The sequence below is a fragment of the Balaenoptera acutorostrata genome, chromosome 14 (genome assembly GCF_949987535.1).
Source record: "Balaenoptera acutorostrata chromosome 14, mBalAcu1.1, whole genome shotgun sequence".
Lineage (NCBI taxonomy): Eukaryota > Metazoa > Chordata > Mammalia > Artiodactyla > Balaenopteridae > Balaenoptera > Balaenoptera acutorostrata.
Genome location: NC_080077.1, coordinates 12,647,943 through 12,670,348, shown reverse-complemented (window position 1 = coordinate 12,670,348; position 22,406 = coordinate 12,647,943). Strand labels below are relative to the sequence as shown.

The window sequence follows — 22,406 nt, the reverse complement described above, 5'->3', positions numbered from 1 at the left end:
AGGGCCATTCCCGGTCCTCAGTGTTCACTTCTGTAGCAGCTTTTTTATTTTGGACTCTCTTGGCCTTTGTCGACTGCGCAGGGGGCGGGGGGTGGGGAGGCGGTGGGGGGAATGGGGAACTCTCAAACTCCATCTGCACTGATTCGATGTCCATGAACTAAAACAAAAGAGCTTTTCACCTTGGACTGCAGCATATTTACCACTCTGAGTATTTCTGTTTGCTGCTTTTTCTTCCTCTCATTTCCCTTTGCATCTGCATGCATTGTTCAAAGCCAAAACCTGAGTGCTACGTGAAAGAGGACAACTATCCACTCTCCCTCAAATGGAATGGGGGACGGGGTGTCACATTCTACTCTTCTGTGAGAGCGAGGCCTGGAAATTCCACACAAAACCTAAACAGGTCCCTTCAGACCGTGAAACATTCCCCTCATTCTGTCTTCCTGGGGCTGAACACTCACAGAGGTACACAGCAAAAGGGTCCCCTGGGCCTGGGGTGGCGCAGCTGTCTAGGAGCCCATGGGGACAAAGGCTTTAACTCTTCCCTGCCCACTCTGTGGGAAGGACACTTACAGACCTCAGTGCATTAATGCACCTACGGAAATATGCAACAACTGTCCCTACTAGAAAAGTTCTCCTTCCTACTCAATCACTATGTATTAGCTGAAAACCAACTGCAGACAAGAATTATGAGGGATGGTCTGACATACATTATTTATTTTTCTAGGCTCCACACAAGTGGTATAGACTGGTGGTCCTCAAATTTTAGCCAGCACTAGAATCACTGAGGGACCACAACTTCCTGCATCCCACCCCCAGAGTTTCTGATTCTGTGAGTCTGGGATGGGGCCTGAGAATTTACATGTCTAAGCTCTAATGTTGAAAAAGGAAGGTCCACGGATAAACAACAAGGTCCTACTGTATAGCACAAGGAACTATATTCAATATCCTGTGATAAACTATAATGGAAAAGAATATGAAAAAGAATATATCAATGTGTATGTATAACTGAGTCACTCTGTTGTACAGCAGAAATTAAACACGACATTGTAAATCAACTATACTTCAATAAAATTTTTTACAAAACTGACAATTAAAACAGGATCTAGGTTTTAAATGTGTATATTTGTTTAAAACAAAGTAGATTACACTTTGCAAACACTAAAAAAAAAAAAAAAAGGAAGTTCAAGAACAACGGTGACAAGATGTTGAGCCACATACATGTGGTTGGGAAAGGGTTTCTTGAAAATCTCAGTTTAAAAACATCAGGAGTCAGGGACAATTGTCATAGATTTACAGGTGCTCATTAAGTATCCCGATTAGATGGCGCCAAATAAGAAGAACGAAGAGTTTCTCCACCTCCAAACAGAGTCTTTCTTTACAGATCAGTTTTAGATGAGATTCTTCAACTTGGCCTAGGGGTGCTTGTAACCAAACCACTTCATACCATCTGTCTTTAGATGTCTTACTCTCAAGCAGTATTTGTGTTTTTTATTTAACACTTATTACCAACAATTTCAGGCTTTAGTGTAGACAGCCACTTTCATAAACGCTACTCACAGCTCTGTCATCGGCTCATGGTTAGTTTAAGACTCCAGTTGGAATCCATGTTAAGATGCTGCCTCGTGAAATCCGTTCCACTCTACACATTAAGCTAGTTTTCCTGTTTCAAAGGTCATATTCCAGGTAGACTTTTGACTTGATTCTCCCTAAGACACGGTAATATAAAATTACCCTGAGAACATGAAAATCTGTTCAGTTTACACAGGTTAAAGTTAGAAACACATAAACACACACAGACACACACACTCATGTACACAGATCCACTTCTAAACCCAAAAGCACTGAATTTCCCTTCTGCTGCAAATCTCTGAAAATAGGAAATAGAGTGTTTCTTTTCACTAAAAGGTTTTCCTCAGGAAAGCATGATTCAGATGATCATAATCACTGCCTTTTCTGATTGATGACACATAGGGGTTTTTCCTCTAAAAGTCTGAAAGATACTCTCCCTATAGGGGGTGACATGAGGTGTGTGTTGTAAAGTTTCTAGGTTATTCTAATATAAACCTACCAACCTTCGATTCTCTCCCACTCACTCCTACCCTGTTGATAAGCGATGCATCGAGTGTTTAAAAAAAAAAAAAATGTTTAACTCCTACCTGTTGAAATTTCTCAAAATACCATCTATTCAATCAAAAAATGATGACTCTATTTTCCAAAGTAAAATTAGGACAGTCTATCAGCAGAGCAAAGTATTTTAAATTAGGTCTATTGACCAGTTCCTTTGACTCAACTATTTTTCGTTTTCATAAAAAGACTTTCTAATTTTGACAACTACTGATCTGCATTCTAAGGAACTGTTTTGCTCTAGTAAACACAACTGCATCTGCCCTTCTGATCCCAGGTTAAAAACTGTTCCATCAGCCATCTGATGTCAAAGAAAACAAACTAGGCTAAGTCCACTTTCACAAAAACCCTATTCATAGATGAATAAACAGCTTCAGAAACTGTAGCTCCCTGCAAAATGTGCCAGAAGAGAACAATGATGTAAACAAAGTATGTGAACGCAGAAAGACAGATTGTGCTCTCCCTTTTAAATGACAAGAGAGTAATCAGGATGAGGGAAGGGCAGGGAGAGCTCTTAACCCTGGCAGAGAAAGAAAAAAATGAATCTACACCCCAAGTTCAAATATAATTTTTAAATTATCTGGATGTGAAGCTATCAGTGAACCAACTCTACCTAGAACTTGGCTTCACAAATGCTAGAACCACCAATACCTTCGTTCAAGACACCATCATCTCCAGAATACTGCAATGCCTTCCATCTGGGCTCCCTAAACTCATTTCTGCCCCAAGAACCCAAATCAGATCATGTCACTCCCCTGCTTTTCATGATGAGAAAATGTTGCAAATGCCTGTCCAAGACTTATGAGACCCTCCATGATCTGACAGCTGTGTCTCTCACCCCACCCACCACAACCCCACCGTCCTTGCTCCTCATGACTCCACTGCGCTTCCTTTCCTCACACACTCCAAGCTCATTTGCACCTCAGGGCCTTTGCACTAGCTGTGCCTTCTGCCTACAATGCTCTTCCCCCTAATTTTCCAATGGCTGGTTCCTTCCTGCCATTCATACCCAAGTGTCATCTTCTCAGAGAGGCTTCCCCAATGACACCATCCCAAGAAGTCTCCCACCCGGTCACTCTCCCTCACCTCTCTGCTTTACTTTCTTCTTAGCGCTTATCACTAGCGAATATTTTCTTGTTATTCTGCTTTGTTGTGGTGGTGGTTTTGGTATTGTTGTCTGTCATCCCCACATCTACCATATTAAAGGAGGGAGCCAGCTGGAACCCTGCATCTAGAACACAGCTGGATTTCCAGCACCTGGAACTTAGTAGGTCCTCAGTAATCACTTGTTGAATGAATGAAACTCTCTCATTACTACAGGGTGGAATTTGTCACCGAGGAAAGTGTTCCTCCGAAGCTGTCTCCAAGAGAACTACTACTAAACCTTTCCATGGTGCCACCTTCCTCCAGGACATACGAGGTCCTCAAAGGAAGTGAGGGAAAAGTGTCCCAGGAAACAACGAGGAGAAGACAAAAAACAGAGTTAATTTAACTCACCACCTATCCACCAATACAGAGAAGGATGGAATTGTCGTAAATTATTAGTAAACACGCGAAAGGTGACTATCAGCCACAACAGCATTAAATATTTAAGCAACAATAATCCAATTATACTACATATTAACTTGGAGTTATTATGAATTAATCAATAATGAGTTTGTGAACATTTATATGCCATACATTATGCAAAATGCTTTCCCTACGTTACCTCTTTTAATTCTAACAAAAACACTGTGAGTTAATTACCAGTCACATTTCACAGATGAGAAGCCTAAGGCAGGCTTGGGGAAGTTAAGATACTTTACTAAGTTTTCAAATCGGTTAGTATCAAATACAGAATCTGTTGTGAAGCAACTACACTTCAATAAAAATTTAAAAAAAAAATACAGAATCTGAATCCAGCTCATTTTATTCCAAAGCCTGTGTGTTATTCACCATGCCCAATCTCTTCCTCAGCAGTTAAAATGAAAATGCTGTGAAGAATCAAAGGCAAGGGCTTCCCTGGTGGCGCAGTGGTTGAGAATCTGCCTGCTAATGCAGGGGACGCGGGTTTGAGCCCTGGTCTGGGAAGATCCCACATGCCGCGGAGCAACTAGGCCCATGAGCCACAACTACTGAGCCTGCGCGTCTGGAGCCTGTGCTCCACAACAAGAGAGGACCGAGCACCGCGATGAGGAGCGGCCCCCACTTGCCGCAACTGGAGAAAGCCCTCGCACAGAAACGAAGACCCAACACAGCCAAAAATAAATAAATAAATAAATAAATAAAAATAAAATACATATTATCTATCAAACAAGGTACAAAAAAAAAAAAAAAGAAAAGAATCAAAGGCAAGCAGGAAATGAAGCCATAAAAATCGTTTAAGAAAGTTAAATGGATGGATGGATGGATGTGATTCCACCAAATAGAAATGTTAATTGTACCAGACAAAAAATCTGCCATATGACACTCAAGATAAAATAAAAATTAGATTAAGAGAGTCAAAAAGAGAAATGATTCATTACTGAGTAGCATTCTGAAACAATACAACACAGTCAACAGACTACAATAAAAATAAATAACTGGCAATAAGTGTCTCAAATGCTAAAAGGTCAGGTTCAGAATACGTAGGGCCCTGCTTAAGCTGTGTAATTAAAAAAAAGAAAGAAAGAAAAAAAAAAAAGAAACAGAAAGAAAAGGAATTTATCCCATGAGTGTAAACCCTGAAGGGATAATCAGGGAACACAAAAGTCAAAAGTTCTTTGAAGTTGCCCCTCCCGACACTTGATGAAGAGAGAACGAAAAGCACCACGTTGACCACAGGAGGAACCAGGGGCTGCACAGAACAAGAGAACAGAAGCCTGTGGAGTCTGGTCCCAACTCCTGGCCTTCTGACCTTGGACAACTCACTTCATGTCCGAAAGCCTCTATCCTCACTGGGCCTTCACTGTGCTCCTCTCAGGCTTGTGAAAATATCAAATGAGAACAAACACGGAAGAGCTTGTGTAAATAAAACTTGCTTTAAAGCCTAGCTAAAGGCTATACCAGTGGTGAAAACACCAGAAACCTCCCAAAATGAAAGCAAAGAGGAAAAGGAGGTGAGAACATAGATGTCCCAGAGCTAGAACACAACAGGCTTGGAATGAACAAACATCGAGGCGGTAACACAGAAACAGCAAGACAGAAAACTGAGGTACCCGCAGCTCTCCGCAATGATGTGAATGCAAAAGGGAAGCATGCAGGTGAGGCCTGAACAAGGAGAGGTCACCTCCCAATCTCCACCGACACAGAACTCAGACACCCGGCCTCGGCACAGCACGTACTTCCAAATTTTGAGAACCGCCCTGAATGACATTCAGTGTCACTTTCCAGCAACAATGAAATCTCCCCCCCAAAATCATCTAAGTTTGGTAAACCCGGTGCAGTCCCAGACTACAGGACCATGTGACTGGCCAAAAGCCCAGCTCATCCTCCAAAGTCCACCTAAGGATCCTGAGAACACACTTCAACCACACAAGCCCACTGACCACCCCATGACTCCCTTCTTCCTACTTGGCTTTAAAAAAAAAAAAAAAAGGATTGTTATGAGAACTCTTCAAATCCCAAGAAATATGGAAGACAGCTCAAGGGAAATGTCTCATTTAGTTTACAGAGAATCACCTGATGTTGTCGCTAGGTGGTGCTTATAAATATATAAATATAAGCACACTCCCTAAGATTGCTTTTCTGTTTTAATTAGTGGCCAAGTCAAGTGTCGTCACCAGGGAACTTAAATAAAATAGGTGGAGCCCACGTCAGATCAGACAGCAGGACCTACCAGCAAAGTGCAAAAACGCGTTTGCAGCGGCTGCTGGAGCAGTGCTTCTCAAGCTGCAATGTGCACATGTATCACCAGGGGATCTTGTTAGAACGCAGACTTAGCAGGCTTGTGCTTCTGCATCTCCAGCAAGCTCCCGGGAGATGCGGGTACCACTGGTCATGGACCAGGTGCCACAGAGGGGGCAACGGTCCAAAGCAAGAGCCAGTCCTAACGCCACGCTCACTGGAAGTCCAGTGACTATAAGAAAAAGTTGAGAAAATACAGTTTGAACTTATTTACCCCAAGAGGGCTCAGGATATTGGCAAGAGGCATCTACCACTCAGCTCACCAAGAACCTTCCCCTGATTAGTGATGTTGAGCATCCTTTCACATACTTGTTGGGCATCTGTCTGTCTCGTCACTTTTTATTATTTCTGCTTCTTAGTATTTTTAAAAGAAATTTGCCTAAGAGGAATTAATAGAGTCCTTCGTATACTTGTTCTAATATTTTTAAGTTTGCTCTTCATAATTAAGCTTTAGATACACCTAGAATTTACTTTGCACAGAGGATGCAATAGTATTGTTTTGAGTATAAAATGTAAAGAATTTAATAAAATATCAACATAGAAAAAGCAAAAAACAAAAACAAAAACAAGAACCTTCCTGACCAGCTGCAAGTCCCACCCCGGGTCCTTTGAGGGGTTGGCAAATGGCAGGGAAATCTCCACGGCACTGACTGGTGTCCCTGAATGGTAAGAATCAACCTTATGACAGACCACGCGGCTCAGAGAGAATAATTTATGTCCTGGAGCTGTAGGATAAAAGAGGAGAGGAAGCAATAAAAACAAGTAGTAATTTATTGAGAGCTTATATAAGATCACACAGGCAGAGGTGGTACCGGGATACAAAGCCAGAGACTGATTCCAGAGCCCACACTCTCACCTCTAAGTTCCAGTGCCTGGTACAAGCCACAGGAGCGATGAAGTGATGGAGGAGAGGACAGCATTTAAGAGCGCCACCGCCTATCAGCACGAGACCAGAGACTCCCCGTCTCTGCTTTAGTTTCTTCGCCTTTAATACGGGCTAATAATTGTTCGCACACCTCACCGGGTTTTCTGAGGAGTAAACGAGGGAGTCTAAATAAAGCACTTAGCCCAGTGTCTGATACATAATAAATACTTCAATGAATGTTTTTCTATTATTATGATTAAGAAAACTCTGTGGCTGGAGTCCAGGAGATAGAACTGGCAAGAAATTGGACTAAAGAAAAGAGTTCTTGACCTATAGCCAAATGGTGGACCTACAACTGCCAAAAGAAACGACCTCCCTTTTCCAGCGACCCTAGAGGCTAAAGGAAGAAGGACAACCTAACTGGAATCAGAACGACAAAAAGAACTCGCCTTTGACCAGCCACGAACAAGAGCTCTACCGTTAACAAGGGAACTACAGCTCCTCTGTGACCAGATAGTGAGGCACTTTAAAACTGCTGACCTGCCACATGTTACAGACACATCAGGAAAAAAGCAGTGCCCACGGCCAGATATAGAAAATGAGCAGATGTCCTGAGCACATGCTCAGACCTCAAACAAGAAAGCTCCCTTTCCTCTTGGTTGGTGATGGGGAAACATTAACCACACCGTCAGCACCAGAAGGTGGCCAGAGAGACTTCTGTTCTGGGACTAAAGCTGGTTTTATAGATGTGCTCTCTCAACAACAAACACACTTATTTCGAGACTGTCCGTCGCAGACCGATCAATGACCAAGGGCTGGACGGACGGGGCTGCAGGAACAAACCAGTAACCCTTCCTCCTTGCTGAAGACACTCCAATGGCCTGAAAGCAGGAACACAACTTGGGACGCGGCATTTTACAACGCAACTTCTAATATTTAAATCAAGCTTAGAATGATTTGGCTTTAAGTCAGACTCTTTCCAACTTTTCCCATTGTTACAAGGAACTCCAGATGTGAATTTTTTAATTTAATTCTTTACCATAAAGTTGCAATTAACTGTTTTCAATGAAACATCTTTGTAAATGAAATGAGCATATTAAATATAACAAGAAAAAAAAATCAGGCTTAGAGACAAAGACCTCATAATCAGCTTAGGGTTCTGACCTGAGAAAACTTAACAGGGATGAAAATACAACACTATTTCTAAAACAAGGCAGACCCATGGGCTTGAGGGAAGTGGGAAATTGTGACATGTGTCCTACTTTGAGAGCTGATCTATGAGTATCAGGACATGTAAATTACTGTATGTCAGACACTACTGGCATTCTACCAATATCTATTCTCCCCCTCTTCCTTACTGAATAAACTCCAAATTTTTTTCAAGGCCACAGTGTACGAAACTTTAAAAAAAAACTACAGTGACCAGCTTCCCTTGTAGCATGAGGTAGTCACGTGACAGCTGTAGCAACTACGATGTAAGCCAAGTCATTTGATGGAACCTCTAGGAGAGCTCTTTGAAGGGGAGGACTTGGCTACCACCAGTGTTTTGTCTCCTCTGGGTCTCCTTCCTCCAGCCTGGAACAAGAACGTGATCCTGGTGGCGGAGCAGCCATCCTGCACGGGGGTGTTTGGCATAAAGGGTTCAGCCCCCTGCTCAGAATGGCTGAACAGGATAACAGAAGCAGCCTGGGGTCCTGATGACACCACGGAAACCCCACACAATCCTGAACTCCCTGTTTCCAGACTTCCTTTCCAAGGAAAAATCAAAACTCTCATTTGGAGAGTCCACCAAAAACTGGGTTTTCTGTTATGTGCAGCTGACCCTATTCTTGCCTGATACACATTGTAAAAGTTCATCTGCTTTGCAAAAGCCTTCACCAAATCATCTGGAAGGCAAGGCGCCATGAAACTGTGAATTAATTTGATTAACAAATAACCTTCCTGACATATACGGAATAGGTAGACTAAGACACACATATAGCAAATGACTCTCCTCCACTAACACATGATGTATAACTCATCACAGGGATCCTGATGGTCTATTCATCCATGTGATGAAGATGAGAGCGTCCTCTGGGGGTGACCCTGGGAAGAACCTCCCAAGAAGATGGAAGGAAATGAAGCCAAACTGTCTGGGGTCAAACGCCGCTCTGTCACTTCGTGGCTGTGTGACACTGGTCAGAGAACTTAACCTTCCTATGCCTCGGTGTCCTCAACTGCAAAATGGAAATGATAGTTCCTACCTCAAAGGGTGTTTACGCATTTAAATGAGCTAACACTTGTACAATGCTTAGACCTGTGCTAACATGCACTGAGGATCTACTAATATTATAACACTGGTGTTGCTAGAGCTAGGGATTAATACAAATAAAAATTATAATAAAATAGTAATAATAATAAAAGCCAGATGAATTACTTCATTCTGTAGACAGCAGCCTTTTTCCTAATATATGCATCTGCCTAATAACATCAACATGAGAGCAAGCTAGAGGTTGTGGCCAGATTTAGACAGTTTTAAATCTAAGGCTTTCTACAGTGCTCACGATCACCACTGCCACACTCATGCAATGCCAAGAGTGGCAATCTACAAGAAGAGCTGCTTATCAGTAGGATGTATTTATAAAATGGGGGTTGGGCAGGGAGGTTAGCAAAGACAGCTAAAAATAGTCCTATAAGCAAACAAGTTTGCATAAGCCAATAGTTCATTAAAAAGTCGATATTTTCACATCATGACTATGAGAAATATTCAAGTAATGTGTCACCCAATTTGGGAGAATGTAGCCTCTCGTCTAAGAGTTCGCCACACACGTCCTCCTTTTCTCTTCTCTAGATTCTAACACAAAAAGTATCCAGGTCTTTCGATTAGGCTGTACTTAAGGGTCCAAAAGGGCACAAGCATTTTATATAAAGTTGCCACGTACTAGCCACAGGTATGTAACCTAATCAGTATCCAACGCTCCAGACACCAAGATACTGAACCACCCATAATTCCTCTTTCAGGTCAGTAGAATACTTTCCCGGGGTGAAAGCGATCTCAACTAAGTCACAATGTCAAGGCAACAGGATACCAAAAACAGTTTAATCTGCTCTGACTTAAATGCTAAACAAACATAACAGGATGTGAATTTATGCTTCTCCTCTCCCAATCCCAAGAGAGACCAAAAAAAAAAAAAGGACACAAATCTTGAGGGTGTGAAGATCTCACTCCATAATCTCCCTGTTTGCCTGTTACTGGTTTTCTGGTTGTACCTTATCAAGTAGGCTGGCAGTGGCTCAGAAAAGCCAGAGTGATAAATTGTAACCCTTTCTTTTACTCAGGAGCAGTACTGTCCAGTACAAATATAATGTGAGCTGCAAAAGTCAGCCGCCTGTGTAATTTTAAATTTTTTAGGAGCCACCTTTCAGAAGGTAAAAATAAATAGGTGAAGTTAATTTTAGGAATAAACTTTATTTACCCCAATATATCAAAATATTATTTCAACATGTAATAAGTATAAAAAACTAGCAATGAGATAGTTTATATGCTGTTTTTCACACAAGTGTGTATTTTACACTTACAGCACATGGCAATGTGGACCAGCCGTATTTCAAGGGCCCAAAAGCCACTTGTGGTCTGGCTACCATTTTGGACAGAGCAGCTCTTGAGGTCAAAAACTGCTGAAGTCATCAGTTTCTTAGTTTGCTTCTATGATGGATACACTGGTAAAATAGATCAACCAACTCAGACTGGGCAAGTCGCTAGACAGGGGACCTAGCAGTATCTTGAATGGGGGAACACACCCCATTTCAAAATAGGATCTGGGTCTTCATAGCTTTTAAGTTTATGTTTCGTATCAAGCAGTGACATGGCTGTTTACACGTTACTCAATGTACAAATACTTGGTGTTTTCATGTTTGTTTTAAATAAGAGCCCAGGAAATTTTGGTCCCTGGGCAAACCTCTTCTCAGGAGCGATGTACCCTGTCCCTTCTCCCAAAGGAGCAGGAAATGGTCAGACATATCCCGCTGGCGCATGCCATACCTCCCATACATCAGGGACATCCCATTCCACGTGGTCTGTGTGTACTACGCAGGCATGAGAAATGAGATGCAGAGATGACCAGTGTTTGTGATGCCGCAGCCATGGGTGAGACAGTTAGAAAGATGACCTGATCTTACCAGTGTTTACCTACCTCTCAGGCTTACTGAAGACCAAGGTTAATAACAGAGAGAGAGCTCTTAGCAAACCGTAACGCGCTATACAATTCTAGTTATTATTATTCTGAAAGGACACCATTCCCCTCACCTGGAAGAGCAGATAGAAGAAAGTAAAAAAAAAAAAACAGTAACTTGAAACAGAGAGATGCTGAGTTGGGAGGGGGGTGAAGAGCCCATCAAAACACTGGTTGTTCTTGGAGGGCTTGTTCTCTTGAAAGGGTTCAGAGAGGCTTGAGGAACCTCCGTCACTTTTCCCTCGAAGTCTTGGCAGGTACTTAAAAGTAACCGTGACAGCTCGGAGCTCGGAGTCCAAGCTTCCAGCCACCCCTGCTCTACCACCGGCCGCCTGTCCAACCAACCCGCTGCTTTTCCTCATCCCAATGACGGCATAACTCAGGGAAAAGGTTCCAAGCAGTCAGACGACTTCTTCCCAGGGTTTAAATATGGCCTAAAAATGCGGCGCCACCGGGGGTACTGGCGCCTTCCCGGAGCGAAAGTCGCCGAGTCCCGGGGAGTCTGGCTCAAGGCTCGTCGCCGGCGCGAATGCCTCAGTGTTGGTTCTTGCGCTGCCCTCCCTCCCTCTCCGACAAAAACAGAGAGGCTCGCCGAGCCGCCGGGGTCTCCCTTTACCTGTCCAACCGCCTCGTCACGCCTGCGAACTGCTCTGGGCAGGCGGCGCTGACGACGTCCGAGGGGAGTCACCCACACAAAGGCGCCTTGTGCCTCTGCGCCCCGGGACAGCCAGCCGGGGCGCCGGGAAGGGCAGGGAGGGCGCCCCCGCGTCCGAGATCCGCACGCCCGGCCCCCTCCCTCCATTCAGAGGCCACCCCTACCCCGCCCCCGGTTTCAAGATGGGCCTCTCCTCGGCTTGTCACCACTCGCACCCCCGCAAGCAGGCACAAGAGCTAGGGGCGCACAAGCCAGTGGGAAGAAGTTTGCATTGTCACCGCGCTGCGCTCTCAACGCTCCTCGCCTGCAGGAAGGGCTGAGCACCCCCTACCCCAGCTCCCCGCCAGCCGATGCCCGGGGCCGGAGACGCCGGGCCACCCCCCCCAGGCTCGCTCACCTCTAGTCCAGTCCACCACTTGTTTGGGGCTCCACTTGGTCACGGGCTCCATGGTGGATGGCTGGGCACCCAACGGGGCTGGAGTCGGCGGTGAAGTCCTGCTGCCCGCGCCCGTTGCCCCTTCCCGGGAGGGCGCGCCCCGCGGCTGGTCCCCGCGCCCGAGCGCCCCGTCAAGGCTGCATGACTGCCGCGGTCAGCGGGACATCCCAGCGCGGCTCAGCCCGGGCGGCGCGGCCCTCTCCCCGGCGCACGGGACAGCGGCGCGGCTCCTCCTCCAGCTGCCACCTTCCAGCTGCAGCTCCTCCTCCTCCTCCCGCGGCCGCCGCGGCCGGGACCCCGGGCACAGCTGCTGCTCCTGGGCGACGGCAGCTGCTGAGACTCGGGGCTGTGAGCCCAGATCCCCCGGCCTCGGCTCCGAGCGGGACTCTCCCGGCCCTGCTGCTCCCCGCCGCCCCTCTGCGCCTCCGGCCGGGACCGCTGCCTCGGGTTCTCGGGCCGCGCGCTCCGCTCCCCCTCCAGCTCCTCCTCTGGGCTGCGAGCTCTCCCGGGTCCCCGCTCCTCGCGCGCCGGCGTCCGGAGTCTTCCCGCCCGCAGGTCCCACCTCCTGCGCCTCCCTGGCTGGCTGCACCGGGGCGGGGAGGAGCGCAGAGCGAGCGCGCTCGGGTTACAAAGTTCCAGCTCCAGCCTGCGCGCTCGCAATAAAAGGAGGGGCGGGGCCGGACACCCAGAGAAACTCGTGGGAGGGGGCGGGGCCTCCCGGCCAGCCGACTCCGGTTACTTTCCCTCTCTCAGCGGGTCTCCGCACACTCGGAGTGGCCCGGAACGGACTTTCTTTCTCAGGGGGCGGGTTGTAGATACGCGTGCATCCTGCAGAGCCCGTTGGCTTTGGTGAGGCCTGGGTCCTATTGGTAGCAGTACAGGCCGTCTGGCTGTGAGCAACAGTGCACTAAAAAAAGTAATAATAAAATCAAAACTAAAGTGAGACCTGCACGTTCTGTTCGTTTTAAGTGCTGTGGGTCAATACTGCTATGCGATTAAGCCCTCCTTCTTTTACATTTCTTAAGGGAAAATTATTTTATGTTATTTATATTTTGGATGACTGTGACAATCTAATTCACTTCTTTTTAAATTTATTTTATTGAAGTATAGTTGATTTACCATGTGCTAACTTCTGTTCTACAGCAAAGTGATTCAGTTATACATATACATATACATTCCTTTTCATATCCTTTCCCATTACGGTTTATCACAGGACACTGAATACAATTCCCTGTGCTATACAGTAGGACCTTGTTTATCCATTCTCTATATAACAGTTTGCATCTGCTAATCCCAAACTCCCAATCCATCCCTCTCCCACCTCCCCTCCCCCTTGGCAACCTATGGTTCTCTATGTCTGTAACTCACTTCTCTTTTAATGCTACCGCAATATTTCAACTTCGCAACTAAAATGAATCATACTAAACTGGTAGCTTTTAGCGCTCTATATTGCCATACTGTAATATTCATATTTGCAAAGTGAGCTAATGCTCATTTGAATTAGTCATCAATCGTGAAGGGAAAGTTGTTAGCCAGCTCCAAAAAAAAAAAAAGATACTGTGTGCAGTTTCAGCGACTGACAGAAGGGCCCTTTTACTTTCAGGGGCTCAATCTGGGGCCAGAGTTAACCCCGAACTGGGGGAAAATCCTAAATTTGAATACCTACCTCTCCTCCTTCAAGCCTCACTTCACCCCCTCCTCTCCAGCGCCAGTGAGCTCTACCTCCCACTCACAGATGCTCTGGCACTTAGTGATTCTTACCTTCCATTGCGTTATTTATTTACATCTTCCCCCTGGAGACTGTTAAACCCTGGGAGGCAGAACTTACCTGATATTATATAGAGCTTTTTCTCCTCTCCCTCTTCCTACCACCTAGCTGGTACCACCTAGCAGGGAGTCAAAGGTGCGGTTGGTATTTATTCATTCATTTAATATATATCTGGATGCCTCCTGTGTGCCAGCCACTTCATTCATGAAATATCTGTTGAATTAGTATGATACGGACTATTTATACAGGTCAGCTTGGATGCACATGTTGGAAGGACGGCTAGCAGAAAGCCTAAGCGTCTGTTGCATAGTGTGATGAGCTGGAGTACCCAAGAAGAAGAAACCTACTTTAAAAAGTGAAACATCGGACTCACCTTCCATGCAACTCACCTACAGCAGAGGTGCCACAACAACACAAAGACATGCAGTTATCAAACACAATAATTTTTTGTTGTCGTTTTTTGAGCAAGAGTTGCTGGTTGACCAGGAAACTTGGTAAAGGCAATGACAAAATTCCAGATGGCGTAGTTGTCCTTCAGAAAAGAAATGACTTTTAAAACTTAATAACGTCAATTGTTCACCATCTTTTCTTTATGGAAGCAAGAAGGGAGCATCTTAACATCTGTCATTGGAGTCACTGGAAAATGTAACCAATCTTACCCACACCTTTAGTTACAGCAATCACTGTATTTTGTATCATCTTTAATGATGATTAGTGTGACCACATAATTTATCTCCAAACCAAGATATTCCTGAATCTGAAAGGGGATTTATCAATACTTACATTGGAATCACATGAATAGATTGAGCCATATGGACCCTGTAATTATGAAGAAAAAGTCAACTGTTAATGATTTTGCCACAGAATTTTACTTGATATTTTCATGATGTTTTCAAATTCATTTGCATTCATCATTACCAGAGAGTTAAAAGCTAAAATTCTGAGAGTCAAACAAGAGTTTGCAAAATTTCATTGCACTAAGTCAACACACTATCTGTATGTTGATGATAAATGCATCATTGCTGAAGAGGAAGGCCATGCTAAGATCTCCAACCCAGAAGACCAATTAACTATCTAAATGAGTTAGCAGTCTGTTTACACTTCAAGTCCTGAAGGCTAATTACTGCCTAAATAAGGCCTTCTACCTTAATTACAGTTGTTAGCACGTGAAAGTTTGAGGGAGGCCTTCTTGTCTGAAATGCAAACTTGAAGACATCCAGTGTCACTAATGGCAGATAATAAAGGCAGAATCTTAGGTAAATAGCTTTGGAAATTAAAGTGGATACAAAATGATCATTTATGAATGTGCTAATTTTTCTTCTCTGCTAGCTATAATCTTTGCCATCCTATTACATTGTATATGCATGCACATTACCAGACGAAGCCAGGCCATCTTCTTGAGAAGCAGAATTCCTCATGGGCAGCTGATGTTTACCACAATCCCTGACACAGAACAAAGAGCTGAATAAATCCTTTTTTTTTAATTGAATTGAATTTGTAGAACTGATACTAGAGCCCAGGTTCCCTAGATTTCTCTTTTCAGCACCTTTATTTTTCTGACTTGGGGTCGCACATTTAGGTCATTTATTTATTCTGTACTTGTAAGGCACTAAACTAGGCACAGGGAGGGTTCAGAAACAAATGCCAAGTAGCCTTTGTAGATCAAAGATATCATGTGATTTTCAGAGGGTGGATTTTCTTCTCTGGTCTTTAATCAGAGGAAAGTACCCTGCTAGACCCAGACAGAGAGTTCTAAGGATATATGTGATATCAACATTTTGAGCCAGTCCATATTTTATTAATTTTTTGAGAACTAGGAATGGAGCATTTTGAATTAGTAGTTATTACCATACTTTGTTTGATAAACACAAAAGGAGCTAAATAAGCAAACTTTTAAACAAATTAATCTGTAAAGACCCAGGCTCCTTCCCCAATTCAAAACAATGTTTTCCAGAATGAGAGAAAAAATGAAAAAAGGGAGCTGCTCCAAATAATCTGCTTTATCTCACCATCTATGATCTTTCCCTTGATTATCACTTTTTTCCCATCACATTGCTTTTTGACTCTTTTCAGAACATTCAAAATTACTTAACATTCTCTGCACATATTGTCTCATGTATGTCTCTTATGCCATCTTTTCTCTTGAGAGATCCCAAACAATTCTTCAAAATGCTGCCTGGGAAATATCCTACTTGGTTTGCATTAAGCATTCTTATCTGTGACATTACCTCACTGCAAAGTCATCAGTTAAGTAAATTATCCAGGCTGTTGATGATCTTGTCTTTCATTCAATTCCATTTGGTCTGAATTCTTCACCCCATAGTCATGTAGTTATCTCCCTAAATATGCCGGGTTCCCTATCAGATAATTCAGGTAGGAAAGTCCTCCAACATTTTTTTTTTTGTTTTTTTAAGTCTCACAGGGGCTGCCCTACTTATTCAAATTCTTCTGATCAGTTACATTAATTAAGTCCTCCTAACAGTAGGAAAGCTGATATTTGGCTCTCTTTAACTGAGCCCTATTTGTAACTCAGAGATCAATGTTGATTGGATAACTGTTCAAAAACTTCACCTATTTTAAATCAGACTTGGAGAAGTTGATGACACTTTTTGAGCACAAAAGAGAAGCATTTGACACCGTTAAATCCTCTTTTCCAGGATTTATAGCTGTATTTTTGAAGAGTTGTTATATGAGGCCATACCCAGAAAAGAAGTTGAGCTTCTTTATGTGCAACTGTTAAAGTAGCTAACAGGGGGAACATGCTATAGACCAAAAAGAAACAATCAATCCTACACATTCCCCCCCAGATTTATGCTACCTTTCCTTCCAGCTATCAAGTTGCGGAGTGTCCAGAAAGAACCAAATTCCATTTGCACCAGTGGCTCTTACAGTTTCAGTTTAACACTGTGGGGCTCAGCATCTCTGAACCAGTAAATCTAATGCCAAGAGTTTCAGACCCAACGACTTCTGTTTCAAACATAAGTTCCATGTTGATAATGACACACAAAAGCTCAGGGTGAAAAAAGATTGTTTGGCATGCTAAACCTAAAAATAAAACTATAAATTAGGCCAAGTAAAAATACTTTTTACATTTTTTTAATTGAAGTATAGTTGATTTACAATGTTTCAGGTGTACAGCAAAGTGATTTAGTTATACACACACACATATATATGTATATATGTGTGTGTATATATATATATTTTTCCTTTTTCAGATTCTTTTCCATTCTAGGCTATTACAAGATTTTGAGTATAGTTCCCTGTGCTATACAGTAGGTCCTTATTTTGTATCAATTTTATATATAGTAGTGTGTATCTATTAATCCCAAATTCCTAATTTATGCCTCCCCCCAACCCTGCTTTCCCCTTTGGTAACTGTAAGTTTGTTTTCTATGTCTGAGTCTCTTTCTGTTTTGTAAATAAGTTCATTTGTATCATTTTTTAGATTCCACATATAAGTGATATCACATGGTATTTTTCTTTCTGTGTCTGGTTTACTTCACTTAGTATGATAATCTCTAGGTCCGTCCATGTTGCTACAAATGGCATTATTTCATTCTTTTTTATGGCTGTGCAATATTCCATTGTACATATGTACCACATCTTCCTTATCCATTCATCTGTCGATGGACATTTAGGTTGTTTCCGTGTCTTGGCTATTGTAAATAGTGCTGCTTAGAACTTTGGGGTGCATGTATCTTTTCTAATTAGAGCTTTGGTCTTTTCTGGGTATATGCCCAGGAGTGGGATTGCTGGATCATATGGTGACACTATTTTTAGTTTCTTAAGGAACCTCCATATTGTTCTCCATAGTAAACAAAGTACACTTTTAACATTAGAAATAAAATACAGATTTGAGGGTCATAAACACACTAAGCCACAATTTTACAAAATTCTCTAAAGTGTTAACAAGAAGAATGTAAAAATAATTTGTTTACTATTTTGTACTTTCCTAATTTGACTTTGGCATAACAGAGATATTTTATAATGCCACTTCAGATCAAATAGAAATATTTGACTTCCCTAGTGGTCCAGTGGCTAAGACTCCACGCTCCCAATTCAGGGGAGCCCAGGTTCAATTCCTGATCAGGGAACTAGATCCCACATACTGCAACTAAGAGTTCGCATGCCACAACTAAAGATTCTGCATGTCACAACAAAGATCCCACATGCCACAACTAAAGACCTGGCACAGCCAAATAAATAAATAAATATTTAAAAAAGAAAAAGAAATATAAATTCAAGTGCTCCAGACTGTAATTAAGCAGCTTTAGTGAACTTTGAGTTCAGTCTAAAGGGTGCTTGCTCTTTCATTACACAGTTACAATTGCACACAGAAGAGGAAACTTTCTTCTAGTTGTAACCTATCAAAGGTATTTAAATTCTGCAGCTCCTGCTATTCAACATGCCCACATTTTCACTAAAAGCACATTTACGCCTCCCATTTGGGATCCTTAGACATGTGAGCCTGTAACAGGAGCCTATTCCTTAATTTTCCACAACTAGTCCCTTGTATTTGGAAATACTGTAATCATTGGGGATGGGGGAACGGTGGAAAGAAAAAGAACATATTAGAAAAGCAGGAAGTATTTCAGTCTACTTCAGCATCAAAAGGGAAAGGATGAAAGTTAATACCAATCAGTGTTTTCCCGGAGGAAGTCAGATGATTCCACAGGATTTGAAGAGCACTCCCAAAGGTCTAATTGAACAGGAAAACTCACACTTGCTGCCTAAAAGTCAGCAAAATGGTTGTTAAAACCCACAACCAACTAACTCACAAATGCTAGCAACAGTAATTGTTTTACAGTAATCATTTTACAGTATGCATTCCACTCTGGAAAAAAACCTCCCAGATCAAATCTCTTTTTCCAATTGCGTTCCATATAAGTTTTGCTTTGAGTTACAGAGGAATGGGGCTGTATTCATTCCTTTTCCACGTTGTTTTCCTTCTCCTGGGCTTAGTCCCAGTAAAACAACTGTGGGGTGAGGGTGTGGGGGATTCCAGGAGCTGAAGGAACCTCAGTTCAGGGGCCAACAGAAAGCTCTTCGGTGGTTGAGCTCATGCTACCTGGGTCCTAGGAAATCCTTGGTGCTGGGAGGAATGAAACAAAGGGGGGACCTGCATAACACTAGGGAGGCAAACCAGCAAGCCTCACCTCTGTCCTGCTCCAAATAATGTCCCCTGTGCATGCCACATGGTCACCAGCCAGGTGGAGCAGGAGATAAGAAGAGGAGAAATACGATGCTGGCCTCACCTGAGATGACCCAGGCAACATGGTCAAGGAGGCCAAGTCCGCCTCCTGTATCACCTCTGCTCCCAGGGCCACCTCCTCCCCCTTTGTGTCCATGTCTTGTGGTTAGATAACTTCATCTCTACTAAGATTCTGGCCTAAGATGGTCCTTTTCTCAGAGAATTCATCTTGAAGGAAAACTCTTTGAGATCCCAGCTGACTTTATGACCCCAATCCTGAAGCGGTCTATAACCAGCCCTGTAACCTTGAGAAAACCAGCTTCTTTGAGCCTATATATTGAGGATTTAGATCTAAAGGAACTCTGAGGATCCATCTAGCTTCAAAATTCCCTCTTCTGGGACTTCCCTAGTGGCACAATGGTTAAGAATCTGCCTGCCAATGCAGGGGACACGGGTTCGATCCCTGGCCCGGGAAGATTCCACATGCCGCGGAGCAACTAAGCCCGTGCCCCACAACTACTGAGCCTGCGCTCTAGAGCCCACGAGCCACAACTACTGAAGCCCGCGTGCCTAGAACCTGTGCTCCGCAACAAGAGAAGCCACTTCAATGAGAAGCCTGCGCACCGCAACGAAGAGTAGCCCCCGCTTGTCCAACTAGAGGAAGCCCACGTGCAGCAGTGAAGACCCAACGCAGCCAAAAATAAATAAATAAAATAAATAAATTTATTTTTTTTTAAAATTCTCTTTTCTAATGCTGCAATATCAGTTGTTGAGGGCAGACCAGGGGGGAAGGCTGTTTTGCATGAGGGACCTGAGCCCTTCCTTTCTGTCTACTGTAAATCTGCAGGACTCACCATGGTTGTGTAAACTGACTTGCTGACGTTGGCTTTGAAAGTAGGATGTGGAATAATGATAAGAGGAGAAAACAGAGATTCAGTATTCTGTATATTGGTTTATAGATTTTAACACAGAGTGGAGATATGCAATTTGTCAGAATGAAGTTGTGCCGTTTGTGAGAAGCTATCAATAATGTAACGATAGCAAATCATACTTCGGTTGTCAAACCAAGGGTCTCACGTCTGTCAGTATCAAAACAAAATAAACAAAAATATTAAATGCACAGAGGAGTGCTTATTACTATTGCTAGTCATCAGATGCCAACTCTGACTCCTCTTGAGGGTCTGGCTCCCCAAGAAAGAAATGTCACCTGGTGTGAAGGGAGGTGCCCCAATTTCATTTAGGACCCAAACCACTGTCTCATTTCCTGTCCCCTTCGCCCTGCCTTCTTCCCAGCCCAAGAGGTCTCATAGGCAAACACTATTTGAATTATAATTTCAATGTTTTTTTTTTTAACAATTCCTATTCTATTTAATTCTGTGGCTCTTGGTCTTTTTTTTTTTTTCCTACCCAGATGAAATATATCCACAAAATAACCTCTAATTAAATTACTGTTTTACCAAATGTAAAAATCCAAAATCAATGGTTTGGTTTTTCCAGAAAAAAATGTACTGGAAGTTTCTAGAACTAGCTCTGACCACATCCCTTCACCAAGTAATGATTCACCAAATCATTTCATCTCTCTGGGGTCAGAACCAAACCATCTACAAAGTCTCTCCCAGCTCTGTGTCATCATAAATTTAACCATTGCAACGCTGCCTAACATTGTTTAAAGATCAACATAAATACTTTTGAAGATTGCCTCCTCCTACCCAAAAGAATTCCCAGATCCAAGCATGGCTTTAATCAGCACTTGATTTCTTTTTTAGTCTTCATTTCACTCTCACTGTGTAAAATAGTATGCCTTTCCGAGACAACAAGCTTCCATCCTTGTCTGTACAACTAGAAATGTCTCAGATATTCAAGACGCTAAACTCCCACCAATGCAGGGGGGGAAAATACCTCTCCTACTCCCCCTTTCCTCTTTAACACCTGACTCCGTCAACAGCTTCTTCTATTTAGGGCAGGATCTAGGAGTAGGAATAAAATCTCCACATAAATGACAAGGTCTGAAATTTGATCATCTTTTATATGTTCTTTTCTTATTTCTCCTTCTGACAGCACTCGTTTCCATTGTTATTTGTTGTAAAAGTGGGAACAATTCAAAGAATGGTGCTATTTCCAGTTACTAATTAATCCACTAAGAAACTTAAAAGCATTCTTCCCTTCTGAGAAAAGGAGGCCTTATACAGTTGACAAGAGTCCTTTATCTTTAAAGGTCCAAAGGTTAAATCATTGTCAATCTCCAGTAGAGCTGCCGTACTTTTAAAGACTCACTAAAGGCTTCCCATGGAAGACTGCCCAAAGGGGAAGTCCAGTCGTGGAGAAAAGTTAAGTTTGATGAATTCCAAATTTATCATTTCAGTCATTAAGAGATAAGCCCTAGAACTGTCATCATACATGGGCCACAAAGGGGAGTCTCCATCTATTCTAGTCAAATATACAAATATTATAGCCAAGTAGCCAAAGAAGTATCCTTCACCCACATTTCTCTATATGTTATTTCTATCCTCTGAACAGCCATACACAATCTCTCACCAGCTTTCGAAGCTAAAGTGGAGCTGACCGCAATTTTGAATGGTCATCCCACTGTACAGCATTTATGTGCAGACAGGCTTAAGTAGATTCCACACAGGAGCTACGTTTCTGTAGACTTTAGATGCCCCACCAAAAGTAACTTATTTGAGAACCAAAGGGGATTTTATTTTACCCCTGGGCCATGAAATTCCATTCTCCCAGTCACTTAGACAAATCATGTTCAATACAAACATGAAGTAATATAAATAATCTTGAATTCATCAACTAATCCCAGAAATGAAAAAAAAAATCTCAAATATTTTCATCTATGGAACGCTAAACAATGTTGACAGCATTGTAGCAAAGCAACCAAAGCAGGAAGAAAAGAGTAAGAAGAAACCTACATTTTCAATGATTCTGGGTCCAAAAGTAACACTAAAAAGCAATTTAAAAAAAACAGCTGCAAAATAAGGCATAACAAGGCATTATATACTAACACACAATGAGTATAAAACAAGGTATAATTCATTGTGAAATATCTCTGAAACATACCATTTAATTTGCTTAATTTGCTCTTAAATGTATCTAAGTAATTATGGTGGTTTATTTAGAATGTGCAAATTCTTTGAGACCACCCCTTCAAAAGGTAGACTCTAAATTCTCTTCTCCTTGAGTGAGTGACTCTCTTCTAACAGAATATGGCAGAGGTGAAGATAAGTGATTTTGAGACCAAGGCTTACAGGACATGTGGCTTCTGCCTCTTGCTCTTGGATCATCC

The 22,406-nt window shown here is 42.8% G+C and overlaps 1 protein-coding gene and 1 long non-coding RNA gene across 3 annotated transcripts in view; both read right to left on the bottom strand.

Annotated features, from left to right (window-relative positions):
* The window catches only part of CNKSR3 (CNKSR family member 3), a 101,110-nt gene extending 88,337 nt beyond the window's left edge, over positions 1–12,773 (bottom strand). For both annotated transcript variants that reach the window (XM_057527566.1, XM_057527567.1), the window contains exon 1: positions 12,117–12,773. In XM_057527566.1, the coding sequence (XP_057383549.1) occupies positions 12,117–12,168 (52 nt within the window). In that variant the 5' untranslated portion in view covers positions 12,169–12,773. The remainder of the gene's footprint in view (positions 1–12,116) is intronic.
* Positions 12,774–13,507: 734 nt separating this feature from the next.
* Positions 13,508–22,406, bottom strand: part of LOC103018778 (uncharacterized) — a 29,599-nt gene continuing 20,700 nt past the window's right edge. Inside the window, exons 5-7 of the long non-coding RNA XR_451330.2 lie at positions 15,299–15,366; positions 14,707–14,742; positions 13,508–14,455 (exon numbers count right to left, since the gene is read on the bottom strand). This is a non-coding gene — a long non-coding RNA (uncharacterized LOC103018778). The remainder of the gene's footprint in view (positions 14,456–14,706; positions 14,743–15,298; positions 15,367–22,406) is intronic.